Source organism: Thalassophryne amazonica, chromosome 23, assembly GCF_902500255.1.
Source record: "Thalassophryne amazonica chromosome 23, fThaAma1.1, whole genome shotgun sequence".
Classification (NCBI taxonomy): Eukaryota; Metazoa; Chordata; class Actinopteri; order Batrachoidiformes; family Batrachoididae; genus Thalassophryne; species Thalassophryne amazonica.
In genome coordinates, this window is record NC_047125.1 from 8,002,387 (window position 1) to 8,018,127 (window position 15,741).

General features: G+C 42.2%; 1 protein-coding gene across 1 annotated transcript in view; it reads right to left on the bottom strand.

Annotated features, from left to right (window-relative positions):
- Window positions 1-14,602: 14,602 nt before the first annotated feature.
- The window catches only part of zanl (zonadhesin, like), a 222,749-nt gene continuing 221,610 nt past the window's right edge, over window positions 14,603-15,741 (bottom strand). Inside the window, 1 exon segment of the mRNA XM_034165014.1 lies at window positions 14,603-14,704. Within this exon segment, the coding sequence (XP_034020905.1) occupies window positions 14,646-14,704 (59 nt within the window). The 3' untranslated portion in view covers window positions 14,603-14,645.

Consider the following 15,741-nt stretch of genomic DNA (forward strand, 5'->3'; position numbering starts at 1 on the left):
TATCTGGTTCCAAAAATAGTATTTTTAGATTTAAAAGTGTTTATTTTTTGCTAACCTTTACAAAATACATGAGAAAAATTGCCAAACATGATAGATTTATACAGAAATATAGCTGTTTTTGAGAATATTGCATCATCTTGCATTATTTCGTTTGAGGGAGAAACCAGACGTCACACTATATTTGTAGTGTTGTAGTGTATATTTGTAGTGTTTGTAGTGTAGTGTGTAGATGTGATGTTACGATTGGAGAGAACAGGCAGCTCCAGACAGGGGTTTACAGAAAACCAACTCACACTGACCAATATTTGGCTCAAACCACTCCCTTGAACACAAGCTCTGGGTGATCAGGACTCTTTAACACAGAGCCCTACAGGTGCCCACAACTGCAGAGGGAAGGGCTAAAGAACAACAACTTGTCCGGAAAGCCCTCACAGTATGTGGGTACCCACGATGGTCCCTGGACAAAGTGCAGAAGTCCCAGAGAACAAAGAGACCAGATAGACAGGAGACGGAGACAAAAAGAAGAGGAGTGTCTCTCCTTTATTTAGCAGGAGTAGAGAAAAAACTACAGAGGATCTTCAGACAGCACAAAATCCCAGTTTACTTTAAACCGGTTAACACCTTGAGACAGAAATTAGTTCACCCTAAGGACAGGATCCCTAGTTACAAACAGAGCAATGTAGTGTATTCTATCAGATGTCAGGAAAACTGTAACGAACATTACATAGGTGAGACTATGCAACCTTTACACAAAAGGCTATACCAGCACCGCAGAGAGGGCGCCAGTGGACCTCAGTCTGCAGTTCATCTCCACCTCAAAGACACTAACCACACGTTTGAGGACAAGGAAGTTAAAATATTAACCAGGGAGAAGAAATGGTTTAAGAGAGGGGTCAAGGAGGCATTCTTTGTGAAACGTCTGAAACCCAGCCTTAACCGGGGAGGGGGTCTGAGACACGCTTTATCCCCTGTTTACAATGGGGTACTCAGGTCAAAGCAGTTTCAGTCTTTTGTTCATGGTAATGAGTCATTCACGTCATCAGGAGAGTCGTCAAGGGAGCCATCAGGAGAGGGACAGCTACCCTGTCATTAGGAGGGTGTTAACTAGAGCACAATAGGTGCTAATTAGAGCTATTGTTTAGTCACCAGCCTATAGTAGTCTGCCTCTCGGTAGGAGGGGTCTGGTTAGGTTTAAAACTCCAGCTTTTGTGACTTCTTGATTATTCTTCTCTCTCTACAAGCTCCCAATTCAGATCAGGGAGACAGACACCCTCTCTACTTTTAAGATTAGGCTTAAAACTTTCCTTTTTGCTAAAGCTTATAGTTAGGGCTGGATCAGGTGACCCTGAACCATCCCTTAGTTATGCTGCTATAGACTTAGACTGCTGGGGGGTTCCCATGATGCACTGAGTGTTTCTTTCTCTTTTTGCTCTGTATGCACCACTCTGCATTTAATCATTAGTGATTGATCTCTGCTCCCCTCCACAGCATGTCTTTTTCCTGGTTCTCTCCCTCAGCCCCAACCAGTCCCAGCAGAAGACTGCCCCTCCCTGAGCCTGGTTCTGCTGGAGGTTTCTTCCTGTTAAAAGGGAGTTTTTCCTTCCCACTGTCGCCAAGTGCTTGCTCACAGGGGGTCGTTTTGACCGTTGGGGTTTTTCCGTAATTATTGTATGGCCTTGCCTTACAATATAAAGCGCCTTGGGGCAACTGTTTGTTGTGATTTGGCGCTATATAAATAAAATTGATTTGATTTGATTTGAAGACAGAAGTCAGACCACCAGAGCAAGAATTTTAGCTGAGGAAGCTTCTGCGATTTGAAGCAAAACGTCCTTGCGTCAAGCAACCCAGTCCAGTTGAAGATTCAAGCTTCTCTACCATATTTGTAGTGTCATGTTGCTCAGCATTTGAAAAAAATAGCAACCATTGCCTCTTGTTGTTGCAAAACACCCTCTCTGACTGAAAATGAATCGCAGCTCTTCGCCTTGCCTCTGTTGCTTGTCATCACTTTTAGCTAGCATAATGGCAGAGTTATTCTGGGACCTTGTTCTGCTGATAACAGGAACAGCAAAAAAAAAAAATAGGCTAAACTAATGGGCTAACTGTATAATCAGTCATTTTTAAAAGTTTCTTTACATTTCCTGAGGTAAACATGATAGCACACATTTGGAATGACATTTTCCACAAATTTAGTGGCAATAAGAAGTTGTTTACATTGAATAACCCCTTGAAGATGGCGCCAAAAATAAGTTAATCTCTGTAGACCCTCGTGTTGGAATCTGTAACTGTATGAGTGGACCATCTAAGAATCATGTGCTCCTGTATTTTAGAATGAACCTAACCAAAACAGGACGGGTTTCATTCAGATGTAGCAGGATGAAGGTCCCGGGTCCTGATTGAAAAGACGTTCCCGCTAGCTTGGCTAACGGGGAATTCCCCTTTGGCTGACCTGGTAAAGGAATGGTCTTTAGTGCGAGCCGTCCGGGTTCAATCCCACCGCCGTCCCACCACGAAGGTCCTGCGGTCACAATCTGGCGTCACAAACAGGATGTGGGTAGTCAAATTAAAAGCACCTGTGACTTCGGGACAAAGTCAAAAATGGTGGGGAGATATGTAGTGGGATGAAGGTCCCGGGTCCTGATTGAAAAGACATTCCAGCTAGCTTGGCTAACGGGGAATTCCCTTTTGGCTGACCTGGTAAAGGAATGGTCTTTAGTGCGAGCTGTCCGGGTTCAATCCCACCGCCGTCCCACCACGAAGGTCCTGCGGTCACACAGAGATTGAAATGAAAACCTATCCGGGATTCCAGAAAACTGTTAGGTTGCGACTAAAGTTGCCTCAAGAAGAGACAGGTGCTGCTACTACTACTACTACTACAACTAAACTGCTCAATAACCTATGTCACTCCCTGTATGTCAAAATGTATGTGTGTGTCAAATTTGGCTCAATTCTACAGCGCAAAAATGTCTCTCCCCTAACTACTATTACTACTACTAGTAGTACTACTGCTAATACTAGTAGTAGTACTACAGTGCTCAATAGCCTATGTTGCTATTCTTACAGGTTTTAGATACAGTCTGTTAAGTCTTGTGAGACGTGTAAATCAAAACAAGTTGGTAATTCTACAGTAACAGTAACAATCAGCAAAATGTTAATTTTAAACAAAAATATGGCCAGATTTTGTTGTCATTGAAATTCCATTAAGACATTTTCAGAGGGGTAACTAAACATAATGAAAAGAAATAGCTCATTGGTCATTTGCTGAAATCCACTTTGAACATTATGAGTTATTTGGTCAACAATCCAAATACAACCCCCCCATCCGGAGGCAGTTTTGAAATAGAAATGACACAGTAATGGGGAAAAAAGACAAAAATGCCTCAAATTCCTTTCAGACAGATATCCAGATGGATTTAAATTTAGCAAAGGTCATACAGTCACACATCCCCTCTTTGTGAGTGAGGGTGATGCATCAAATCTCCAAATTTGGTCCTGACTGCAGCGTTCCACATCCCACTACTCAATAAGCATCTGGCAGAACAGCAAGTGACAGTTCTCACATTTTCCAAATATATCTGTATGAGGCATCTGGCAAGCATGTGAAATTCCAAATTAAAGCCGAAAGCCAGCGCCTGTGTCCTGTTTATTACCGTCAACTGGAAGGCAATGTTTTTAAAGTCTTAAAGCGAGACGGTTGGCACAAACCCTGAGCGCCCTGAACAATCATGACTTCCTTCAGTGACTTCATCATCAATCACAAATATTTTGCTGATCAATAGAACCCTGAGATCATCTCTCTAGTCCGCTTGATTCCTGAGATTTAGCAGAAAATATGTTTCTTGCACCATGTTCTTGTTGACTTTGACTTTTGTCTCATCTTCTTCAAAATGTAATTATCTCGAGATATTTGCACAAGTAATAATCCCAAGTTTGGTGAAAATCCATTCAGTTTTTAAGGTTTTTCCACTACAACGGCAGTCGTTAGAGCATGTACATTTGGTGGCTTTACTCCGGATGTCCTTCCTGATGCAATCCGCATGTACAAGAACAGGGTAGGAGGGATCTGGAATCAGTTATTCGATTTCTATAATCTTCTTACATGTCCTTGGAAATTAAAGAAACTGGAATTTCAAGCTCCATGTAACTTCAACCACACCATCATCTAAGAACCATCCAGCAGGTGGCAGACAGGTGTATGGGATGTTACATAAGCAAAAGAAAGTTCTATTTAACACTGATGTGTTGCATCAAAGTTGCCTATATTTGAATAACTTTGTCCTCATTATATGCCATTTTAGTTTGGAAATGTAAAATATTATAGCATTTATTGTTTTTGAGTTATCATATGAACAAACTGAAGGAGTTGGTCTCATTTATCTAATCCTAGGCTAGATAATTCCACATTCTTGCAGTGTTTATTTATGACGTGAGTGTATTTTTGTCCACACTACCAAACACTAACTTTTGCATGTGTGGACTTTGGATTTGGACGTGTTAATTGTTTATTGGAATACCACAAAGACCGTAGGTTGGGGTTTTGAACCCACAACCTTGTTATTTCTCACTCAACTCTTGGACATGGTCAAGAGGTAAAGAGGAAGTGATTCATTAAAAAACATGTCATGCTTGCTTTCAGTACTTTTCATTTTTATTTTTACATGAGTGTAAGTTATTCTCAAAAAAGCAACAAAATGCAAATTATATTTTGTCCAAATGGACACTTTTTAGATCCTCGTGAGACTGACACAACCAAAAATACAGCAGGTTTGATCCGGTTTTGGCTTGTGTACCATCAGCTGTTTTTAATTTCTTCTGTTATAAATCTGTTAATCGTGTCTTTTTTTTTCTTGCTGACAGGAAGTTTTGTCTCAGCACAGATTTGTTCAGTTCTTACGTTCTTGTGGTTTTTGCTGGGAAACACCCAGTAATGAACTAAAGGTAATCCTACAGCTTGAAACATGCCACAGTATAAATATTAAAGTAAATTTTTGGAAGAACTCAGCCTTTTTATTTCCTGTTAATTACATAATTTTTCACATTAATTTACTGTCTTAATGTATTTATAAATTGTTTAGGTTCTTGTTATCATATACACACTATTATCATTACGCTTTTAATATACAGATGATTTACCGCCCCCTGCTGGAATAGTGTGAGTCAAGAATGTTATTAACGTCCATTGTTCAATGTTGTTAGCTAATATCCATAGTTTCCCCCAAAATATTAGTCCTATCAATGTTCTGTTTTGGCGTGGCTCATCATTGACCCAAAATACATAAACATACCAAACGGCAAACGTCAGCTCTCTCCAGTTTGTCCATGATTGCAGTTATACACATGCACGCACAGAGCTTTTTGTCTTTTCTGCATTCTGCCGCAAGCAGGTGCTTTTATTTTTACACACGCACAAACAGAGATAGTGGTGGAAGACATCAAACAAACTACACTTCCCACCCATGGTAATGGCAACATGACACTTAACTAAACTGACTAAACCAATTGAACTACAAAAACACAATAAATCAATAACACTAACATCACTGTTAAACTAACATGAACCACAATAACATTTAAAACCCCAAAACCACAATACACACAACTCCACACCCCCCACACACAAACCACACAAACCACAACCCCCTACACACTTCCTTCCTTCCTTTAATGTCCAAATCATCAGCAAATATGAGCTACTAATATTAGAGATAAATATTTTGAGCAGTCAACATAAAAGCTCAACGAGAAAAATTAAACATACCTTTGTTGTCACTCTGTTTTGCCTTTGATGTTATTGAGGGCTTTAATGTGGTGGATAATGTCATAACAATGAAACAATGTGTCATGCCACAGTTTTCATTGCACTGCACAAAGTAATAAAGCAATCCCTACAGATTTGATTTTTATAGACTATTAATATTATTATGTTAATATTTTTAAAGCTACAGTATGTTGGATTTAGAGGTGTTTATTAGCAGTAACGGAATATAGCATTCATAGTATCTGTTCACTTGTGCAACACTGCATCAATGTTTTTCCATGAGATTGATCTCTTCATATCTACACGGGAGCAAGGCTCCTCATGGACGCCGCCATGTCACACCGCCATGTTGGTACAGTGGCCCAAAAGGGACAAACTTACTCCGCCTTTCACATTTTGTGGCGCAGCAAAGAAAAAGAAGAGGAATCAACAACAAACATGTGACTGTGAAAGCATAATGCAATCTGCAACCCCACCACTAGATGTCACTCTATCTCACATACTATAACTTTAATGGGAAAATATCATTTTAATGAAAATCTGAAGCTCCTAAGAGATTTCACATGAAATTCTTCTGTCGGTGTGATAGAGTGGGCAAAGAAAGGCTCCCCAAACAAAATAATTCATGTGATTTAAGAGTGTAAGAGACACATCGTACTGATAGGGGCTCAGCGTGAGCTGCGGTGCATTATCTTCACATTACATTCAGGTCCTGGACTTCCTGAGCACGCAATCATAGTGACAAGTGTTCCTATAGAAACAAGAAAGGGAAGCAAAAGTGAAGAGTGGCTGTGACTGATAAATGAAGAATTTGAAAACAACACACTCATACGTGAAAAGTGACAGAGGTTTTCCAAAGGCTGTGACCACGAAATAACCTTAAAACTCTTATTCACTGTTCCACTGAGTAAACATCAACAGTCCAAAGTGGTGCAACATTTTCCAGAATAGTACAAAACAATGAAAGAATATTATATTATCATTCGAGTAACATTTGTCTGTTTGTCCTCTCAGGACTTTTGCTGATTTCCAATCAACCCCAGAATTACCCTCAAAGGATTTGTTTTGAAAAAGGTCATTGCAAATCTCCAAATTATTACCTCCGTCAAGGAGGTTATGTTTTCGGTCGCGTTTGTTTGTTTGTTTGTCTGTTTGTCAGCAGGATAACTCAAAAAGTTTTGAACGGATTTTGATGAACTTTTGTGGAGTGGTTGGAAATGACAAGAGGAACAAGTGATTAAATTTTAGTGGTGATCCGGATCGCGATCCGGATACAGGAATTTTTTTAAGGATTCTTCACCATTGCGGGATAGGGGGAATTTTGACATTCTAGTTTCTAAGTCCACAAAAACAAGGCAGAAAGGCTTGAAAAAAATTAGGGTGTAACATAGTCAAATGTTCTATCAAACAACAAAGTTTGGTGATGATCGGATCTGGATTCCGGATCTGGTGATCCAGAATATGCAAAACTATAGGGAAAATAGAAAATGTGTCAGTGTGAGGTGACAAATGAAGCTAGAGATGCACAACTAACACCAAATTGTAGCTGAATCTGTACTGATTCAGTAAGGTGTCATCAGATTTGATGTAGCTTCAAATGTTATGGAGCTAGATCCAGAAGAAAACCGCCATTACCGAAAAATCGTTTTTATACAATAACTTTTGAACTAATAAAGACATAAAAGTGATTCCAAGTTCTAGCGGTATGTTTTCATGGTCAAGGATGTCAAATATAAAGGAAAGAAAAGTGTATGTATCATAGTTTTGGTTGTAACACTGAACTGTTGAATAGATCACTGTACCAAGGAGGGAATCTCTTTAGGGTCAGTGACCCTATGGCCTTGTTTAGAGAAGTGTTTCATAAATGTTAAAAAATTCATATATTTGCAGTTTAGTTGAATAATAAATTGAATTTTGTCTCTTATTTGTTTTTGTCTATAAGCACATGCAATATCAATATCAGTGCTCAGATGACAGTAGCTTCTGGTTAAAGGTGCAAGTTGCAATAAACTGTGATGCCAAGCGCTAAGGATACATGCTATCCAGTCACAGCAGATTAAACTTTTTTTTACTACTGAGCAAACATCATTGTTAGACTTTTTTAGGTTCAGTGATTCCACGGCGTGTAGATGTTATGGCGTCACTGACCCCATGGCCTTGGCGGAGGTTTGCACTCTCCGAGTGCTTCTAGTTAGTATTATTTATTTATTTGTTTGTTTAAACTCAGATGTCCACACAACAGGAAACACTCGCTAGGATGTTGGTCCATATTGACATGACAGCCGCACACAGTTGCCCATTCAACCAGTCTGTCCATTGTCCTCTGACCTCAAACATCAACATCAACAAGGCATTTTCATCCACACAACTGCTGCTCACTGGATATCTTCTCTTTTCTGAGATGGTTGTGTGTGAAAATCCCAGTCGAGCAACAGTTTTTGAAATACTCTGAAATACTGAGTCACTCAGACCAACTCGTCTCTCACCAACAATGCCCTTTCTTCACCATTGCTCAGTTTGAACTTCAGCAAGTCATCGTCCTCACGTCTATATGTCTAAATAGGGCAGCGCAGTCTCATTTGAACTCCATACGTGATCTCATGGGATTTGACCACAGCCAGTGTGAGAATCCAGTGTGGGAGTTTCAGCACAACCCATTCAGCCCAGCTCGGTAAACTTAAAAGCATACTCGCTGTCACCTAGTGGACCTGCTGGTTGAAGACGTGCTCCACCAAACTTGGCAAACATATGTTGGTGGGTTTTGGAATTTCCCAAGCGAGGTCAAATTTGGCAAAGGTCAAACACTGGGGGCAAGATCGTTGGAGTCAAAGGTTAAGATTGATGTTCTTCCACTCTGATTTCCATCAAATGTGTCACACATACGCAAAACAGGATCAGAATCTCAGGTTGCACTCTCAGTATATCACAAACTGGACAACAACAGGCCTACAGGTCTGGAGACAGGCTGTGTCTGGGGACAACTGAAAAAAGGGCCTTGAAGAAGCCAAGCAGAGATACCAACAGCCCCCCCCCCCCCCCACCCCCGCTGAGTATTTGGAGAGGTATTAAAACCCTGACAGACTACAGGAAGCCTGCCTCACTGACCAACGATGACTCACTTCCTGATGCCCTGAACCAGTTCTTTGCACACTTTGACTATCACAATAACACTCAAGCAGCACTGTCACCCAGACAGGAGCCAGCATCATCTTCAGCTCCACCAGCTTAGAACCACTCTGAGGGAGATCAACACCTCTAAACCCCAACACAACAACACAACACAGCAGTGAACCTCTCTGAAGACTGTTCCTGTCCTGTTTGGTTGCTGAACCAAACCAGATGATGATGGACGTGCAAAGAACAGACTGGATTGTTGTTGTGTATCTCCTCGGGTAGGTTGAACCTCCAAAGTCCATCCTCTCTCCGCTGGACATACTTAACGGGTGTGTATGTTTGCTGTCCACTTCAGGTCCTGAGAGATGATGGATCCCAGAAACCTGAATGTTTCCACCATGGACACAGTTTGATTGAGAATGGTGATGGGGCCTTCTCCTGAAGTCCACAATCATCTCCACAGTCTTGAGTGCATTCAGTTCCAGGATGTTCTGACCACACCAGAGAACTCATTGTTCCACCTCCTGTCTGTACACAGACCCGTCCCCATTTTGGATGAAGGCAATTATTGTGGTGTCATCTGCAAGCTTCAGGAGTTTATGTTGGTTCTGGAATTTTCCAAGCGAGGTCAAACAGTAGTGTCAAGATCATTGGGGTCAAAGGCCAAAATCTTAATTTTTCTCCCACACTGTGATGTCCACCAAACAGCACACATATGTAGGTTTACCCATGTGGGATCAAATACCAACCGGTTACCTCATGACCCTAAATATAACTGAGTAGTAACTGATGGGGTGTAAGTTCAGGATCACCCAAACATGTTATGTAAACGGTACACCTGCAGACCTCACTCAGATCCATCAGTAGTTCACTCAGATCCATCAGTAGTACTTTGGTTTTACATCAGACTCAAAGGGCAACTTTCCTTATTAAAATATAGTTAGGAGCCTAGCCTCCTTCAGAGATATTACAGCCATGTTATACATCACCCCCCCAAACCCTCCACTTTTAGAGCCTGTAATTAATTGGATTGTTCATACACAGTATCACTTTTACAGCCATTTTTCTTTTGACAAATTAAGGGATGGACACATGAACCTTTCCAAGTTACTGAATGTGTCTTGGACTTCATTTCCATCAGTCACTGAGAAAACAAACAGTTTGGTCAATGTGTCTGGAGCAGACAGTTCTCTAAAAGTTGGCAACTATGCAAGAAACAATGAAGTGAGGGAAGCCACCAAGTCACCCAAATAACAGAATGAGTTATAGGCTTCTGTGGTTCTAACTCAGTAACCTTTGTGACGTACAGTTTGCACGACACAAACCTTTGCCTCACGGTAGAGTGGAACAAAGGACTTTCAGACTAGTGAAAGTCCTCCTTCTGTGTCTTCTGGAAATCTCGTCTTCTTTTTAAGTAACTACAATTTATGTTAAAAGTTCCTAGCTGATGGCACAGATGCTGAACTTACGAGCCTTTAATGTTAAATTCATAATTTGATAGATGTATTCTTCTGAACACTCCAGCAGGTGGCAGCGCAGGACGTGATGTGTTCCTTGTCCAGCGGACTCTGGAAAAAATGTTCGAAACGCAGATGTTTGAAAAGTTTCCAAATGTTTTGGAATAGTATTTTTAGTTTGCTGTGAGTAATTTGTAGGACAGACAAAAACCTTTGTTAGCATCCCCCTTCATACTGTTTATGGTACACTCCACAGTTAAACTGGTCTCTACTTTTACAGTCAGAGATTTGATTGGGTCCACTTCAGGTCAGGCTTGGAAGTGTGCCAAACCCACCCAGCATGGAACTTCTTTGGATTCTGGATTACAACCACCCAGAGAGATTTCCAGTCCAGTTCCACCTCCCTAAAGTAGTCATCAGTTTGCCACAGACATCAATATATGGGCAACTGATGCCTTTTCGAGTTGCTGGGGTCCTTGACCAGAGGTGGGACGAAGTCACTCTCAAGTCATGAATCTGCAAGTTCCAAGTCAAGTCTTGTGTCAGCTTGCAAACAATTGGTGGTCCTTATGACTTGAGACTTGATTCATGACTTGAGAGTGACTTGATGGTGACTTTGTCCCACCTCTGTCCTTGACACCGAGGCACCTATGTGCTGGATGATGTTCAGAGATGACCATACGGCCAAAATGTTGAAGCAGATGTTCCCTCACAATGCAAGTGGTACTCCTGAGCAGCAGTCTGTATGACCATACTGGACATGATGTTGAACTGCATCTGGGGGAGTGTAGGTGGTTCTCCACCCTACAGATAACTTTTTTGGGGGTTGAAAATTCAGCCACCACAAAACGCTCTGCAAAGGTCAGCATTGGTAATCTCTTGTTTCTACACTCTGTGGACCTCAGAGGACTCTGCTGGCTCCTTCCATTATAGTTTTCCATCATTTATGAAGTCAAGTCTGGGAGCAGGACCTGGTCCTGCATGTCACCACAAGAAGCGTTGATTCCTTACAGGTCCCTGGTTGGTGTCCAAGTTTCACAAGTCAAACCACACAGTAAGACAGGAAGCACCACGACCTGACTATGACTCTCTTCACATAGCCACATGACTCGTCATCCAATTAGTGACACACATGAAAGGATGAATGAGAGTCCCACTGTCCTACCCACTATCTCGCAAAACCACAGCCAAGGTTACGGGCTTGACAAAATCAGCAGGGATAGAAGACCCTGTTGGGCTACTCAACATGGTCTTTCATTCTCGGGCAAAGATATCTGTCTTGGCAAACACCTGTATCCAGCGACCTCAGGACACGGGGACGGCCATGTTTCACCTGGCTGTGGCATATAAATGGTTTCTTTCAAGAGGTTTGGATGGAGCGGTTGTCTGCCTAGATGGTTGCCATCAGAGTCTGGGATGGTTCCGTGGTGTGGTTGAGGCAGTGATGTGTAACACCAGAGATTTGCAACACATTTCACAACACCAATAAAAACCTTTCATTTTTATGCATGTGTGCACATACAACTGTAAAACTGTCTACGTGTGCACATCCATTTTCAGACAGGCTCTCCCGTCTACCCTGTCTGGTTTTCTTGTCTCCGTGTCCTTCCTGTCCTTTTGCCTAGGGACATGTGTTAAGGGTGTTGGCTGTTTGGTCCTGTTCCTCCTTGCCCTCACAGTAACCACTCACTAACTTGGAATTCCTTTGGTGGTGTTTCTGGGCTTGTCCTGCACGTCCACTCGGCTGTAAGTGGGATGGGTTGCCCATAGGCACTGGGACTGAGTCACATGGGTCTGATGGGTGTGGTGGGGGTCTGGGAAGATTTACAAGTCACAGCTCGCCCTGGAGTTTGCCTTGAAAAATAATAAAGGGGAGGGTTTGTGGAAGAGTCTCTGGAAGACGGAGGTAAACACTTCAGGACTCAACCTCAACCTCACCTGCAGAAACATCAGCTCAAAGCATCATGAGTTGGGAAACCAGGAGGACAACTTGCCTTGTTGTCTTGGATTCCACTGATTTGATGGTGGTTTGATGCTGTTGGTGTCATGTTCTGGTAATGGGGTGTATTTTGGTAGAGGGGGCTGATTTGTCCTCTGGACCCTTGGTTTGGAGGCTGGAGGTGGTCTAATCAGTCTGGGTGGTCTGGTTGACTTTGGTCACGGTTGGTCTGTTAGACCTGACATGCAGGTTGTCTCACTGACTGACTGGGTGGCTGCTGTGGTGTTTTGGACATCTGGACATTTGTCAGTGGTGGTCACTGCAGATTAACCTATGACCCCGGACCAAGGGGTGCTACAGTTACCCCTGATCCCCCACTGAGGTGCCCTTGTCACAATATACGAGGTCTGTGAGAAAAGAAACCGACAGTTTTATTTTTTTTAAAAAACTTTATGGATCTGAGTCACGTGAGATTGCATCAGCCAACTTTGAACCTTAGTGCGCATGTGTGAGTTTTGTCCCGCCTGTCGGTCACGTCATTCGCCTGTGAGCAGCCTTTGTGTGAGGAGTGGGTCTGTGCGCTCGGCGGATTTTTCTTGCAAGGAAAATGGCGGAACGATTGGAGCAGCGCTTTTGCATCAAATTTTGCCAGAAACTTGGCGACAGCCAAACGGAAACCATCCGAAAAATAAAGACGGCTTTCGGGGATGAAGCTATGGGCGCCACACAGATTAAGGAGTGGTACAAACAGTTTAAAGACGGACGCGTAACGGTGGAGAGCAAGCCGCGCTCTGGCCGACCATCGACGTGCCGAAATGATGAGATCATTTCCAAAGTGAATGCTGTGGTGATGCGGGACCGTCGAGTGACCATCCGAGAAATTGCGGATGAAGTGGACATCAGTACTTTTTCAGCACATTCCATTATTAGAGAAGATTTGGACATGAAGCGAGTGGCGGTGAAGTTCGTGCCGAGGTTGCTGACGGCGGACCAAAAGCACCTCTGTGTCGAAGTCTCACAGGACATGCTGGACTCCGTTCACACTGATCCCAGCTTTATGGACACTATTATCACCGGGGATGAGTCCTGGGTGTACGGGTACAACCCGGAAACAAAATTCCAGTCGTCACAGTGGAAGCATTCCATGTCGCCACGACCGAAGAAGGCGCGCCAAGTGCGCAGCAACGTGAAGGTAATGCTGACCGTTTTTTTACTCCTGCGGTGTGGTACACCACGAGTATGCACCACAGGGTCAAACAGTAACGAAGGAGTATTACAGGGATGTCCTCCGTCGCCTCTGTGAAGCAAACGGCGCAAGAGACCGGAGTTGTGGGCCACAGGAAATTGGCGCCTCCACCACGACAACGCGCCAGCTCATTCCTCGAACTTAATTCGGACTTATTTGTCTAAAAACCAAACTCCTGTGGTTCCACAGGCTCCATACTCTCCTGACATGGCCCCTTGCGACTTCTGGCTGTTCCCCAAAATTAAAACACCATTAAAAGGAATGCGTTTTGAGACAAGGGAGGACATCATGGCTGCAACAATGGCGGAGCTGCGCGCCATCCCGAAAGAGGCGTTTTTGGAATGCTTCCAACAGTGGCGACACCATTGGGAGAAGTGTGTGGAGTCCCAAGGAGACTACTTCGAGGGTGATTAGGTTTCCAACCCTCCAGGTAAGCCAGTTTTTTTCCCCCGGCCACAGGTCGGATACTTTTCTAACAGACCTCGTATATTAAAATCACAGCTACAGAGGCTGTGGCCATGATGCAGGACAAAAGCACACAGTCACTGCTTTTTTAATCAGGAGGTGCCAGTTTCATTTTCGGAGGGATTCAGACGTGTTGAGCTCACATGGAAGGAAAACATGTCCAGAAGAAATGACTGAAGTTTTAATTGTTAGATTGTGTTTGGGGGGGGGGGGGGGGGGGGGGGGCTGTGTGTTGAAACTTGAGCCCAACCAGTGTTGATTTTTATGTTTCTTTTTTTAATGATTTCCATGTGATTTTTTAATGTCTAATTTGAATTTAATAGGATTAAAGAGATGACACACAGAGCAGTGCACCATGTGTGTGTTCAGCTGAATAATATTCAGAGAAAATCTATTTCTCTTAACATAATTCCTGCACTGATTTAATTTAGTCCAAATATGCACAATGAAATAAATGACAGTGAGCTTAAAAGAGAACTGACAATAAATGACTAATGCTGCCTTTTTTTTTAATTAGATTTTATTTTTTGCTGCAAGTCATTTCAAAACACACACACACACACACACACACACACACACACACACACAATGAGTTTGACATTTATGGTAAAGTTTAAAAGAAATTCCATATTCAAATGGTCACCAAAGGAACAAAATGTTAAAATCATGTCAAAAAGCTGTAATTTTGACGCTGTCCGTTTGGCTATCAATGTCGGTATATGGAAGACCTAACAGAGACAAAGAGGGACGAAAAGTATTAGAGCTGCACAGTTATCACAGAACGTGTATCAAATCCATTGTTCACAAAGTGTTTTAGTCATTTTTTGGCATGTATGATGTCAAATACAGCAAGTGAATGAACAGATTGAAAAATCCAATTTGTTAACAGTAATTCAAAACTGATCAATGTTATGCTGTACATCTTCAAACTAAAAAGATATATAATGTGGATCAACTGGGCACAGAGAGCACAGCAACACTGCACACACACTTCAAAATAAAAGTTGGCCCACCGCATTAGCTGTCACTCAAAGCAACCATACCCCTAATTACTCATAACTTTACTGCTTAAAATACCTTAAACCGATGAGTTGTATAACACTTTCTGCTGTGAAGTTGGACATTTTAACATGGGCTTCTATGGGGAGGGATTTGCTTTAAGAAACAGCCTCAAGTGGCCATTTAAAGAACTGTAAGTTTTGGTAGTTCTGTGGTGGCTTCTGTTTCCAGGACTGGAGTTTGACCGTTGGCTAATATCAGCAATTTCTTTTCAGTTTGGTTTGAATTCAAAGCAAAATACCGCATAGCAAAAAAGGTATCATGAGCCTGGTGTTTCTCCCTGTGTCGGGTTTGGATTATTATGTTGATTTTGACTCAGTTCCTGTGTTAAGTTTTATACTGATATTGTTCCTGGGATTTTTATTGCCATTTGTTTAGTTACTTTAGAAGTATTCTTGCCAGGTTTTGTTATGTTTTATCTCCTGAGTGTCCTGGTTTAGTTATTTTAATTCTCCTGTTCAGAATTTTAGGTTTATTTCTGTTTTAGTCACTTGGTGTTCACTTCCTGTTTTATTTTGACATTGTCTTCTCTTGTCTTTCTCATTTGCTTTCTTCCTGTTTATCCTTGCATCTGTGTCTCATTTTTTTGTATTTGTTTCCTTATTGCTGGGACATCTGTTGTCCTTCTCCCATGAGTTCTATCTTTATCACGTCCTAGTAGTTTCTTGTTGCCAACTTTTTATTTCCAGTTTTTCACTTCTCCCTG